Genomic DNA, 14,423 nt, shown 5'->3' with positions numbered 1-14,423 from the left:
CATCTTTACGCTGATTAACGGAGATATGTGCACCAGTGAATTAGTTTCACACACAAGTCAAAGAGATAACAGAGATGAGATTCTAAAAATAGCCCTGCACACCAGCGCATGCATGCACACATGCGCATGCACAAAATTATAGAGCAGCCACATCTTGATGGAGGGCTGATTAAGTCTTGTAGCAAACAGCAAACAAAATGATGTTGCAGATATTCAATGCAGATATAGAAATATATCCATTTGGGTACAAACATAAGAAATGAATAATGAGGAATATGAATACAACCTCAGTGCACAAACTCAAATGAAAACACAGCAGTAAAATTAATATTCATAAAGCCTCCATGCTACTGGTTTAGTGTGTTTGTACAAACGTCTTAGATGTATTACCATAACATTATTATAAACCATTATGTGCCATTTAGCTCATTTTAATTCCCTTTTATAGAAAGGTTTTGTAATTGTGCTTTATTGTGTAAATGACACAATATTTTGCACGATTTATATAACCTGTATGACTACAGCAATATTTTTTGTGTCTCTGTCAGTATTTCCTGCGCTACTATATTAATTTGCAAATTAACTTTGAATATAAAAACAAATACACAAAAAACTAATTTAACGTAAAAATGACAATAATCACATTTTCCTTATTTTTTAATTTTATGATATAAGACACCTGGAGCTCTTAATCGGCAGCTGGTGTGGAATACAGAACCCAGCTGAATGGTGTTCTCTGTTTCCGGTTCCCTTCACATCTCCTCACATATGATAATATCTCAGTAACCTTTGCTTTCTTAATCTACCATCTGCAGCACAGAAAAAAGGTCTTAAAGAAAAATCTGCTGAATTAGGAACGTTGTGGGAACTCTTGATTTATCATTTTCACACCTTTAAGGTAAAAACTTTTTTATAGTGATGAAGAGAAAATTCTACATTCTATAATTAATAAAAACATTTTCCCAATTGACTTCCATTGTACGAATCCAAAACCACTGAGACATTTCTCAAAATATCGTATTTTGTGTTTTACAGAATAAAGAGTCACGTTTGAACAATAAATGTAAAAATTTTGGGTGAACTGTCCCTGTAGGCTCCTGTTTCATATTTGGAACTATATCGCCGTCTAGTGGTTGAACACATTTAAGCAAGACAACTGATGTAATGTTTTAATATAATTTAACTACAGTTATAATCAACAAATGGCCGAAAATACGGACATTTTCTTACATTTTTCCTTACATTAAGCATGATTATATTAAAAAAATAAACTTGTCGATGATTTTATTGTTGCCTAGCCATGCAGTGACACCTTAGTAAGTTAGCTGGTGATTTAATACGTTTTATATACATATAATAAGCGTAAGTGCAAAACAGCACAGACATGATTCAGTACTGCCTTGTAAAATTATAAATAATTTAATTGCGTGTATAATCATCGTGTACAAGTATTGTAAATAAAAGTAAATTTGCTAGTAAATTTGTTGTAAATTTGAGTGTCGCGTCTCCTTTAAGAACGCCGCTTGTCTCGCGCACGCTTGTACAGGACCGGTCTGTCGCGCTCTCGCTTGTGTTTTCATTCCGTCTGTGTTCGGCAATGGCTGCTCATTCCTCTGAAGATCCGTTCCCGTTTCACGGGCTGCTACCCAAGAAAGAGACCGGCGCTGCCTCCTTCCTCACCCGCTTTCCAGAGTACGATGGCCGGGGGGTGCTCATCGCGATCCTCGACACCGGAGTGGACCCGGGGGCGCCGGGGATGCAGGTAAATCGAGGCCGCGGCGGTGGCTCAGAGTAGGCCGCGTTGATTTTTACTCCCGGTTTAACGGGGAGAAACACCGGACTCAACCGGAACACTGGTGTCATATTTGAACTGTAACACACCCCCATTTCTCGAGTGTATAAAGCTGTGAAATATAAAAATAAACGCTGCTTTGGAAAGATGAGCTGTGTCATTGTCATGAATGACTGACAGAATTGTACGTTATTAATGGCAGTTTTTAACTCTCAATTTACCTGCTTTTGGGGGCATGTGGCAAAACTATAAAAAATATATATAATAATTATAGTAATAACGTTTCATAGCAAGTATTTTAACAGAATACCATGATTTTACAATATGTCCAGGAAAGGTGACAATGGCTGTGTTTTAAAACCCCTTGATCTTCCAATCTAGACAGTGTTTTTCTTGAGCCCCAGCTGGTCTGTACTGTACAATATGAAGTATTCTCTATATGAAAAAGCTGATGGGAAAGAAGTTGAACTAAAACACCATCACACAGCTGTTCAGAGCCTTCACCTGGCTGTCAACTGTTCTTCTGCTGGTTCGTCATGTACAGGGTCTTGTCAGGACTTTGTATTTTTACAGCTGCACACAAAAGCTGTAACAAATATACCAATGTATCTAAGTGTATCATCTATACATGTGTTCTTGTAAACTGATATGTAAGGCAGACGCCATGCTTTTCTGAAAGTTTCTCATGCTCGTATGATATTTCATGTAGATCACAACAGACGGGAAAGCAAAGATCGTGGACATCATTGATACAACAGGCAGCGGAGATGTGAACATGTCCACAGTGGTTGAAGTCAATGAAGAGACGTTGACGGGGCTATCCGGACGAACGCTCACGGTGAGACCCCAGTCATAATCCACATTAAAGGGATAGTTCATAAAAAATAGTTCTGTTATCATTTACTCACCCTCAAGTTGTTTTAAACCTGTATACATTTTGTTGTTCTGCTTTGCACTAAGAAAGATATTTTGAAGAATGTCTGTAATAAAACACAGTTCTGGGACACCATTGACTACTATTGTAGGATAAAATCCAGTATGTAGTCAATGGTGCCCCAGAACTGTGTGGTTTCAACATTCTTTAAAATATCTGAAATTTTCAGATTTATGTCGACAAAGTGTTAAAACAAAACACAAGTATGCACATCAGTTCGGAGTGGGTGCTGGACCAATTTTTTAATTTGGCACACCAAAGTTGTAATATCAATACCTAATCTAATATTTAACCGAATCTATTACTAAATGATTGATATTTTTGGAACTTTGGTGAGCTGATTATATATTTCTAATGTTGAGAAGCTAACATTACAGAATTTGTTCTTTCTGTCCTCAGATTCCTCCCACCTGGGTCAGTCCATCTGGAAAGTATCACATTGGAATAAAGAACGGCTACGACTTTTTCCCTAAAGCTCTTAAAGAAAGAATACAGGTAGCACTTCTAATCTGCTGAAACAAATTGTGTGTGTTTCTGTTAAAACAAGTTAACTTGTGTCGTGTTTAATAATGGCTGTAACAGAAAGAGCGCAAGGAGAAGCAGTGGGATCCAGCACAAAGAGCGGCGCTCGCCGACGCCAGTCGCAGATTAGAAGAGTTCGATCAGAACCACTCCAACCCTTCACAGGTCACAACACTCAACTTTTCTTACATTCTACTGAGATATTTTGGGATATGGAGTAATGCGTCCAGTGGCGTTGATTTCACTAAAACAACTCGGACACAAACAATAATGTCCCGGAATTAAATAATGAAATAATAATGTGATGAAACCGTGTTTATCAGACAGAGAAACTACAGAGGGAAGAGCTACAGAGTCATATTGAGCTGTTGGGAGCTCTGGAGAAGAAGTACAGTGACCTGGGGCCGGTGTATGACTGTGTGTCATGGCACGATGGCGTAACGTGGAGGTCAGAACTTTTGTTTGTTAAACCACTTACTGGGGTTAACCAGGATGTAAATTATAGCTCTGGTTTTGAATCTAGTTGAATAAAAGTTTTTTTTTTAAGGGCTGTGGTGGACACTTCTGAAACGGGTGACTTGTCATCCTGCACTGTCCTGAGCTCTTACAGAGAGAGACAGGAATACTCCACACTGGGATACGCCGAAATGCTCAATTACTCCATAAACATCTATGATGAAGGGAACACGCTGTGTATCGTCACCAGTGGAGGTGAGAAGTGTTTGGCGTCTGTGCAAGGTTGAGCATCTGTGTGTGTCTTTGTGAGGTTTGTCCGATAGGAGTCTTTATATTTATTGCATTTTTTGTGGTTCCTGGAGATGTTAAGTAACATTTTTGATGGACCTATATCCCTCCTGCTTCTCTAAAAAAAAGTTTGGCAATAAATTATAAACATTATGAATTGTTGTATGTATGTGCTGCTCTCCAAATATTGGTGTCAATCATTGAAAACCCAATATTAGTATAAAAGACAGAATTAAATGTTATTTACTACAATGTTTGTATTTGCAGGTGCTCATGGGACACATGTGGCCAGTATCGCAGCGGGTCATTTCCCGGACGAGCCAGAGAGGAACGGAGTGGCCCCAGGAGCTCAGATCCTGGCGATAAAGATCGGAGACACTCGCCTCAGCACCATGGAGACAGGCACCGGCCTCATAAGAGCTGTACGAGAGAAACACTGTCATTATGACATCACTGTGTATATTGTTTTAATTGACAAACATAATAATATATTAGGCTGTGCGATATTAAAGAAAAATGCGATAATGTGATATTCAATATGCGATACAGTATTTATTTTCTAAAATCTTTTTTAATAGATTGAAAAAATTATATAACCTTTGGGCTGCACGATATTAAAGAAAAATACGATACGATTCGTTCACGGTTCATTTTACAAAATGAGTCGAGACAAATTAGAAATTAACAACTGCATAATAATAATATACAAAATAATACAAATGGCGGTTTAAAATAAACTATGACATTTTCCTGCAGATGATTGAGGTGATCAACTATAAGTGTGATCTGGTGAACTACAGTTATGGGGAAGCCACCCATTGGGCCAACTCAGGGTGAGAGTCTTGCCCCAGCACAGGTTCTGCTGTTAACTTTGATCAAAGCATAACTTAAATGTGTGTTTTTGTTACAGGAGAATCTGTGAGGTCATCACGGAGGCCGTACAGAAGCATAATGTTTTGTTTGTATCAAGTGCTGGGAATAACGGGCCGTGTCTGTCCACTGTGGGCTGCCCTGGAGGAACTACCAGCAGTGTGATTGGTCAGTGACAGCTATCAATCAATTATTTGGCTATATCCAGTATGTAGCTACATCTTCAAAACGGTGTCTTTGTTGTGCTGATTTCTTTGCAGGTGTGGGTGCTTACGTCACCCCTGACATGATGGTGGCTGAATACTCTCTAAGAGAGAAACTACCCCCAAACCAGTATACGTGGTCATCGCGAGGGCCCAGCACAGATGGAGCTCTGGGTGTCAGTATCAGTGCTCCAGGAGGCGCCATCGCCTCTGTGCCCAACTGGACGCTTCGAGGCACACAGCTGATGAACGGAACCTCCATGTCCTCACCGAACGCCTGTGGAGGGATCGCTCTTGTACTCTCAGGTGCAGACACATTCATTTGTCTTATTTTTGACAAAGCCCATTTCTTTCTGAAGTGGAGATGTGGGCGGAGACACACATTTGTGTGTTTAGTGGGAATATAGTGGGGGACTTAAAACACAACCTTGTGGGTCTCCTGTACTCGGGGAGATGAGGTTGGTGGTAGACTGCCCTACTGTCACTGCCTGGGGTCTGTCCACATAAAAAGTTCAAAACCCAGTCACGGGGGGGAGGGGTGTTGGCAGGGGGATATTAGGTCCAAGGCTTGTGTGGGACTATAGTATTAAATAGGATCCATGTGTTTTATGTTTATTAGGTTTGAAGCAGAATGGAGTGCGGCCTGTGGTGCCTGCTGTGCGTAGAGCTCTAGAGAACACGGCTCTCAAAGTGGAAGACATTGAAGTGTTTGCACAGGGCCATGGCATCATTCAGGTACTGAATCACAGATTCACAAACAGGTTTTGAGATGAATTCAGGTTGTATTAAGTGTTCGTCTCTCTTTAATGCTGTAGGTGGAGCGTGCTTTTGACTACCTCATGCAGCATGACTCGCTGCCCACCAGTAGCCTCGGCTTCACGGTCACCGTAGGAACTCATCGAGGCATCTACCTCAGGGACCCCATTCAAGTCGCTGCCCCCTCTGATCACGGAGTGGGCATCGAGCCTGTCTTTCTTGAAAACGCAGGTTTGTGCTAAACACATTTATCATATTCAGGACACGTGTGTTTGTGTGTTTGTGTGGCTGACCAACCTGACTTTTCTCCGCAGAAAACTCGTCCCGCATCTCCCTGCAGCTGCATCTGGCCCTCGTCTGCAACGCCACATGGGTTCACTGCCCCTCGCACCTGGAACTGATGAACCAGTGTCGGCACGTAAATGTCAGAGTGGACCCTCAGGGCCTCAGAGAAGGGCTTCACTACACCGAGGCATGTCGACTCAACGTCACACCACTGAAACTTGCGAAATCGCATCGTTTTTGAGGTTTAATAATCTGATTGGATGTTTTTTTGTGATTCAGGTCTGCGGCTACGATACAACTGCCCCCAACGCCGGTCCTCTCTTCAGAGTCCCTGTGACCGTTATAATCCCTACTCGGTACGTTCATCTGATGTTCTCTCAGATACGACCTTACCTCACCGTGCGTGACGTGTGTTTGTGTCTTATAGAGTGTCTGACAGCCGCAGTCAGGAGGTCACGTTCTCAGATGTGCATTTCAGACCGGGACAGATTCGTCGACATTTTATTACTGTCCCTCAGGGTGCTTCATGGGCAGGTAACGTGTACAGAAACGGGTATGAATATTTAGTTCCAGTCGTCTTCTATAGTTCATTATTCCCTTTTCTCTTTCAGAGATCACACTGACGTCTCAGACCGGAGACGTGTCGTCTAAGTTCGTCCTGCACGCGGTTCATCTGGTGAAGCAACGAGCGTATCGAGCCAATGAGTTTTATAAGTTCGCCTCACTGCTGGAGAAGGGCTCTCTGACCGAGGCCTTTCCTGTGCTGGTACATCACGTTATATTATTTTATTTAAAGGATCAAATTAGAGAGTACCAACTGGTGATAATGCATGCGTGTCAATGGAACGAAAAGTCAAGTGTGACCGCGGGATAATTCATGCATGGGCAACTTATAATGTACCAAAGACACAGAAAAACCCGTATTTGTGCCAAATGACCCCTTTAATATGTTTTGCCTTGTTAATCATATGTTTGTTTGTTTGTGCGTTTTCAGCCAGGACGGACTTTAGAACTGTGTGTTGCTCGGTGGTGGGCGAGTCTTGGTGATGTCAACATTGATTATGTCATTTCCTTCCACGGTTTGGTGACATCACCCTCCCCTCTTCATATTGTGAGTAAAGCCGATCAGTTCTTCATTATAAGCAAGTTTTCCATTGTTAAGATGTATAAAGAACACCTTTGCAGTTTCTATAATGAACCTTCAGCAGTTTGTATTGATCGGGTGTTTTCTATGTCTAGCATGCTTCTGAAGGCATCTCCAGTTTTGAGGTTTCGTCTCCGTTGAGATATGAGGACGTTTCCCCAACCATCACACTTAAGAACTGGGTTCAGCCCCTCAGGTGAGGACATAGCACTCAATATGACAACTAATCATTTATCATGCCCTCAAAGGGAATTCAGCAGAAAGTTTTTAAGACTTCTAAAGTGTCAATACTGTGACAGCCATTGTCATTAAAAGTGGGGATGAGGTTGATTGTAAACGTTTATTTATAGCACTCTTGTGAGCCACCTAAAAATTTGTTTTTTAATACATGAATTCTTCCCTTGGCTTCTTCAGGTGGCATAAGTTAAAATATTTATGTCTTTGTTATCCACTAACTGTTATTCTCTCTGATGTGTGTGTGCTTTCTGTGCAGGCCTGTCAGTTCTAAAATCAAACCTCTCGGTGTAAGAGATGTTCTACCCAACAACAGACAGCTTTATGAGATCATCCTCACTTACAGTTTCCACCAGGTGAGTTTTTAAACGCACACACTAGCTGCAGGTCCGTACAGACGGAGTAGTTTTGAATGTTGATTCTTGATAATGGATTCATTTCTGGTTTTATTTTTTCAGCCAAAGATTGGAGAGGTGACGCCCAGCTGTCCTCTGCTCTGTGAGTTACTGTACGAGTCTGAGTTTGACAGTCAACTCTGGCTCCTGTTTGACCAGAACAAGAGACTCATGGGATCTGGAGACGCCTATCCACATCAGGTACACAAGACAATACACACACACATCAGGTAAACAAGATAATACACACCTATCAGGTACACAACACACCCATATCAGGTAAAGAACACAATGCACACACACATCAGGTAAACAAGATAATACACACCTATCAGGTACACAATGCACACACACATCAGGCAAACAAGATAATACACACCTATCAGGTACACAACACACACACATCAGGTAAAGAACACAATGCACACACACATCAGGTGAACAAGACAATAAACACATATCAGCTACACAACGCACACACACATCAGGTAAAGAACACAATGCACACACACATCAGGCAAACAAGATAATACACACCTATCAGGTACACAACACACATCAGGTAAACAAGATAATACACGCATATCAAGTACACAACACACACACATATCAAGTACACAACACACATCCATCAGGTAAAGAACACAATGCACACACACACATCAGGTAAACAAGATAGTACATACCTGTCAGGTACACAACACACACACATCCATCAGGTAAAGAACACACATCCATCAGCTAAAGAACACAATGCATACACACACATGAGGTTAACAAGATAGTACACACCTATCAGGTAAATAACACACACACACACACACACATCAGGTGAGCAACACAATGCACACACACGCATCAAGTAAACAAGGTAATACACACATATCAAGTACACAACACACACACATATCAAGTACACAACACACATCCATCAGGTAAACAAGATAATACACACCTATCAGAAACAAACACATCTGGGAAGGAACACAATACAACTCGCAGATCAGTTAAAGACCATAATACACGCACCCGGTACACATCATACACACATCCGATAAGCAACAGAACACACACTCAGGAAAACAAGATAATACACAACACTATTATCTGTGGCTTGATACACACACACAGGAACCACAAACACAACCCACACCAGGTACACAAAAATTTCACACCAACACACACAGGTACCCAGCGCATACACCAACACCAACACGCCCACACCATGTACACACACACACACATATTAGAGTTAAAAGATGTTTTTGCATGATCCCAGATGGAATGAAAGAGATTATTGCGATGAGATTTTAAATTCATATAGACAGAAACTCATATGAGGTTTTTTGTGTGATGTGTTGATGTGAAATGATTGTTGTATTCCACAGTACTCGCAGAAGCTGGAGAAGGGCGACTACACCGTACGCCTGCAGGTGCGTCACGAGCAACAGAGCGAATTAGAGCGCCTGAAAGATCTGCCCTTCGTCGTGTCGCATCGCCTCTCCAACACGCTCTCGCTGGACGTCTACGAGACGCACCGCGGTGCCATGCTGTCCAAGAAGAAAGCTAACTCCATCACGCTGAGCCCTGGATCTTCACACTCCTTTTACATCACCTCCCTTCCCGACGACAAGTAAGTACACACCTGCTTCTCATCTTTGTCGTCTTCTGTATACAACACGAGGATATAAATTATGTCTGTGTTTTTAGGGTTCCTAAAGGAGCTGGTCCGGGTGGATATATGACCGGTTCTATGGTTCTGCCCAAGAGTGAGTTCGGCAAAAAAGCGGTGAGTGTCCGTACTCTTTACACTCACGCTTGTGTACTTCTATGTTGTGTTTAGCTTCACTGGTGTCCTGCGATGGGCCTCATGGCGGCGCTGTTTCATTACTCTGAGAGTCTGTGTTTGTAGAAATAGAATCTGATTCTCTGTCTCCTGGCGGCTTGCACATCCATCACTGCTTGTTGACTTATTCTCACAGTGTACTCTGGTCTCCACCGTTTCGGTTTAAAGGGATGCTTGACCCAAAAATGAAAATTCTTTAATTTACTCTTCCTCGTTAGCTTACTTACCTGTACTTATATTTGTAATACAATAAAACAGTCAGCAGGTAAAGTGAGCAGAGGACAGGTTGTGTGTGTGTGTGTGTGTGTGTGTAGCTCTCTCATATGTGTTGTTTTGATCGGCAGGGTCAAGCGACAGCCAAACGACAAAGAAAATTTAAAAAGGTACTGAACGGGTAGATCCATAAGAACAGAGTCACTGTCTTCTAGATCGTAATGCTACATCTGGAGTAACAAAGACATGAGCAGGAGAAATGTAACAGCAGAGGTCCCATAAACGATCTGTGAAAGTCATATCTGTGAATAAATCAATATTAACACAGTGTACACACACACCATAGACTAAACATTCACTCTCCACACAGATCAGTCATGTAATGTCAAACATCAGGTGTGTTATTATAGAGACAGCTTTAGTCGGATGGATGTCGGGGTCTGGAGGTTCATGTGCTTAGGAAGTTCTTCTGACTCTGTTTTGTTTCTTCCAGGATATCGTGCCAATCATTTATCACCTGATTCCCGCTCCGAACAAAGCCAAGAATGGAAAGGAGAAGGAGAAAGAGGGGGAGAAAGAGAAGGAGCGTGACGTGAAGGACGAATTCTCAGAGGCTCTTAGAGATCTGAAGATCCAGTGGATGACCAAGTGAGTGTCGCTGTCTGGGAATCGCTGACAGTTTCTTTCGTTTTGTTTGGCGGTAAAGAACGAACGGGAGCGAATGATCTTGTTTTTGACATCTTCAGGTTGGATAGCGGTTCCCTGTATGAGGAGCTGAAGGAGACGTTTCCCACACATCTGCCTCTGCATGTTCAGAGACTTCATCAGCTGGACTCAGAGAAGGTTTGTGTCATGCACGACACACCGTCTGCATTAAATTATTTCACAACAAAATTTAAGACCTTTTTTTTCCACAAAGACAATTCAGTCTTTTTGCATTGTGATGTTTCATTTATAGATTATGCATACGTTTTTGCATACACTGTGTAAGAATACGTTTTGTACAAATGTTTTCGGTAATTCAAGATTTTTGTTACTTTTATGTTGGAGGTTTTTCACAAGCAATGTACGCATGACCCAATGTTATCCTAACAAATTCGCTGGTTTCACAGATCAAAGACTTGGTTTAGTCTATTCTTTCGCGTTTGTGATGAAATTTAGTATTTAGTCAAGTTTTAGTACTGTGACTGTTTTTTTACAGGAACGTTTGAAACGATTGGGCGACATCATAGCGGCTGCTGATGTTGTGATGTCACACATTGACCAGACGGCGTTGGCGGTCTATCTCACCATGAAGACGGACCCCAGGCCGGACGCAGCCACCATTAAGAGGTGCAGAGCACGTCATGTGTTTTCAACAACCCCAGAATGCATTGCTGCATACTTATTGAAAATCCAGAGAATTTTTATTTTTAAATGTATTCAATTAGTACTGTCAAGACTTTAAATGGCATGATAGATACTTCATAAATATCTCTTTATTTTAGACTTTTTTTATTAAAGTCAAACTTTAATAACACTGTTTTTAAATATGTATTCTTAATAACAGTTAAACCATGATAATATATCATAAAGAGATAAAGGTCCAGCGATTGTTGTAAAAATGTGATATCGTCACACACATAAAACAGAATTTACGGATATAAACTGTGTTGCTGATGTTTGTTTGTGCAGTGATATGGAGAAGCAGAAGTTGGCGTTGTTAGACGCTCTCTGCCGAAAAGGCTGCGCACTGTCCGATCAGCTCATGCAGTCTGCAGCGCAGGACGGCGCTGGCTCCAGCGAGGCGGGCAGCTCGGAAGAAGACCCCCAGTGCGTGGCCAAAACTCTGACGGACACCTTCTGGGAGGTGCAGAAGTGGGCGGAGCTCACAGACTCCAAGGTACAGTACTTTATCAGTCAATTTTTATAGAAAATATTTAACCTTTTATTTACATTTTTATTTAGCGGAACATTTGCTTTTGCTTTTAGGTTTTGACGTTTTCTTACAAACACGCGCTAGCAAATAAAATGTACGGAAGAGCCTTGAAATATGCAACCAAAATCGTGGAGGACAAACCCAGCAAAGAAAACTGGAGAAATTGCATGCAGGTAAGACTACACAACACAATCTCACGCAAAATCGTAAGCGTTTTAGGAGGTGGCTAAATCTCGAATTTGTTCAATTTCAAGAACAATCTGCTTTTCGCAAGGTTGGGGGCAGGGCTTTATCATTCCTTTCTTTCAAATGATCATTTTTTTGTATGATTCACATTGTACGAATTCATACAAATGATCCACCTCGTAAAATATATTTACAAATACAGGTTAGACTACAACAATTATTTATATTATTCTTTGCTTGTTTGTTGTTATAATACTGGAGTATGCTGTTTTCATCCACACATTCAGTTTAGTAATGGTCATTGCTTAATAGAAGTCCAGTTCTTAGTTCAGATGGTTTAATGTTTGTCTGTTGTCTACAGTTGATGAAGTCTCTGGGCTGGACCCACTGGGCCTCATACGCAGAGAACGGGCTTCCCATCATGTACCCGTCTGACTACATCCTATTTTAAATCTGTACCGTGGTAATAATCCTTTATGCCACGCAGACACCTTCAACACAGGACAAAAGCCTTCAAATGCAGATGTTTTTTTGTTCGTTTTTAACCAGGAAGACGCCTTTTGGAAACCGTTAGAAACCTTGTATCACAAAGCTTTTCACCAATCCCACAATGCCATGCTTTGTTGTGATCTCGGATGTTCGGCTCACATCAAGTTTAATGGGATTTTTCATAACGCACATCTCTGTTTCATAGTTTCAGTGTTTGTTTTCTCATCTGGGGATAAACTTTCCTCTTCTGTAATCACATATATTGTTCTTCGAAAAGGACACGTGAACAAATAAATGCTTCATTGTATACACAATAATAACTTAAAGGCAATATGATGTAAACGTTGTAGCTTTTTCTGTGGTCAATTCTCACACCCGGCTCGTATTTTACCGTAAAATCAAAAGAAAGGGGAAGTTTGTTTAAGTTTTTATTTAAGATGTTTTCACTAATGCCAAAACAGATTGCTGTAATATAGTACAGACCTCTTGCCATTCAACTTTATGAATGGAGTTCAAAGTTTGTTTGTTGACAATATTTTAATCTTTCACGGTTAACAAAACAGGCTTTATTTGTATTTTATAGCTTTGAGGTTTCTGTAACAATTGAGGTGAAATGTAGAGACATTTACATTGCTCTTGAGTTTTATATCAATCAAATGTATGCATGTTTTTTTGAAGACGAGGATTATGTTTCATAGCCGTATGTCTTGTGATGTAGGGTTTTGTTCTTTTGTGAGAGTTCAAAGAAGATTCACTTTTAATTGTATTATTTTGGTGTGTTTTTGTGACGGAAAGATCACATTTAATAGTGCGTTTATCTTGTGTGTCTCGACACATCATTTACACTTCTGGTGAAAGTTTGAAGGTCTGTTATATCACCTCGCCTCATGGGCGGCATTTTCATGCGAGGAAAGCCAGCAACTGGTTCTGTTTAATAATACACACCGTGTCAAAGGAACAAATACCTCCTGACGTGATGTCACATCCTGTTTCTCAGCTGTGGACTTGTGCTTTAGTTTTTGAATATGTTGATTTTCACCTTCGGATTTGATGTTCACTGCTTTTCCAGCGACGCGTTCTTAAATAATTGCCTTAAATCTTTAATCCCATCCCACACGGAGTTTCTTCAGGAAGCTGCGTACCACATTCTGTATCTAACATATCTTCAGATATATTTATGAATGTCTCGTGTTTATAAAGTATAAACTGAAAACTAGCCGATGCCATCATTTTAAAGTCATTTTAATTTCATTGAGAGAATATGTTGTTGTTTTATATCCATTACTCCTCATTTCAGAAGCAACAGCTGGTTATTTTGATGTCACTGTAAATGACCTGAATAATGTTCATTGACGAAGATGATGAATAAAATGATCTGGAACCGATAAATGTTTCTTCTCATTTTGACAGATTTATTGACCGCAACAGAGATTACTTTCTAATAGCAAAGTAAAAACACCATTAAACGTCACTTGTTAATGATTTGTGGTTTTCCATGACATCTGTTTGATATGCAATGGTGATTCAACCAAAGAAATTTGTCATTTAAAACCTGTATATGCTTCAACACACAAAATATCGAAACATATACGATGTTGTCACACTCAACTCAACATGCAGACTTTTCATCATTATAAATCGCAACAATTTCTTTCTGTCTGTTATTACGTGTGATGTTTCATTTCTTCACTTAGGATTGCATGTGATTTGAGTCTTACGGATCACATTTGTTTCTCCCAATTTTTTTGGTGTTGTATGCAGTTTGAAGAGCAATTGTAAAGCATTTCTTTGCTATTAGATAAACCACAAGTACGACATCATGGAGGAACAAGACATCACTTTCTTAGAACAGACGGAGACAGAAAGCCTCATTTTCAGGTTCCTAAAGAAAA

General features: G+C 40.6%; 1 protein-coding gene across 2 annotated transcripts; it reads left to right on the top strand.

Annotated features, from left to right (window-relative positions):
• The first annotated feature begins 1,519 nt into the window (after positions 1 to 1,519).
• tpp2 (tripeptidyl peptidase 2) lies at positions 1,520 to 13,914 on the top strand. 2 transcript variants are annotated; one of them, XM_056734371.1, is made up of 29 exons: positions 1,520 to 1,762; positions 2,502 to 2,630; positions 3,126 to 3,221; positions 3,309 to 3,413; positions 3,572 to 3,696; positions 3,796 to 3,959; positions 4,260 to 4,414; positions 4,749 to 4,825; positions 4,903 to 5,030; positions 5,123 to 5,371; positions 5,685 to 5,800; positions 5,881 to 6,052; positions 6,136 to 6,293; positions 6,386 to 6,462; positions 6,534 to 6,640; positions 6,718 to 6,872; positions 7,101 to 7,217; positions 7,346 to 7,446; positions 7,744 to 7,840; positions 7,943 to 8,080; positions 9,268 to 9,512; positions 9,590 to 9,668; positions 10,070 to 10,108; positions 10,432 to 10,586; positions 10,685 to 10,781; positions 11,140 to 11,270; positions 11,613 to 11,820; positions 11,910 to 12,029; positions 12,404 to 13,914. In XM_056734371.1, exons 1-29 carry the CDS (start codon positions 1,598 to 1,600, stop codon positions 12,491 to 12,493), a joined length of 3,795 nt encoding a protein of 1,264 aa, XP_056590349.1. In that variant the 5' UTR covers positions 1,520 to 1,597; the 3' UTR covers positions 12,494 to 13,914. The 2 variants fall into 2 exon arrangements, with proteins under 2 accessions (XP_056590349.1, XP_056590357.1); XM_056734379.1 differs by lacking the exon at positions 10,070 to 10,108.
• Positions 13,915 to 14,423: the final 509 nt, after the last annotated feature.

Source organism: Triplophysa dalaica, chromosome 2, assembly GCF_015846415.1.
Source record: "Triplophysa dalaica isolate WHDGS20190420 chromosome 2, ASM1584641v1, whole genome shotgun sequence".
In the NCBI taxonomy this organism is placed as follows: Eukaryota; Metazoa; Chordata; class Actinopteri; order Cypriniformes; family Nemacheilidae; genus Triplophysa; species Triplophysa dalaica.
Note: the sequence above shows the minus strand (reverse complement) of the source record. Positions and strands in the feature narration are given on the sequence as shown.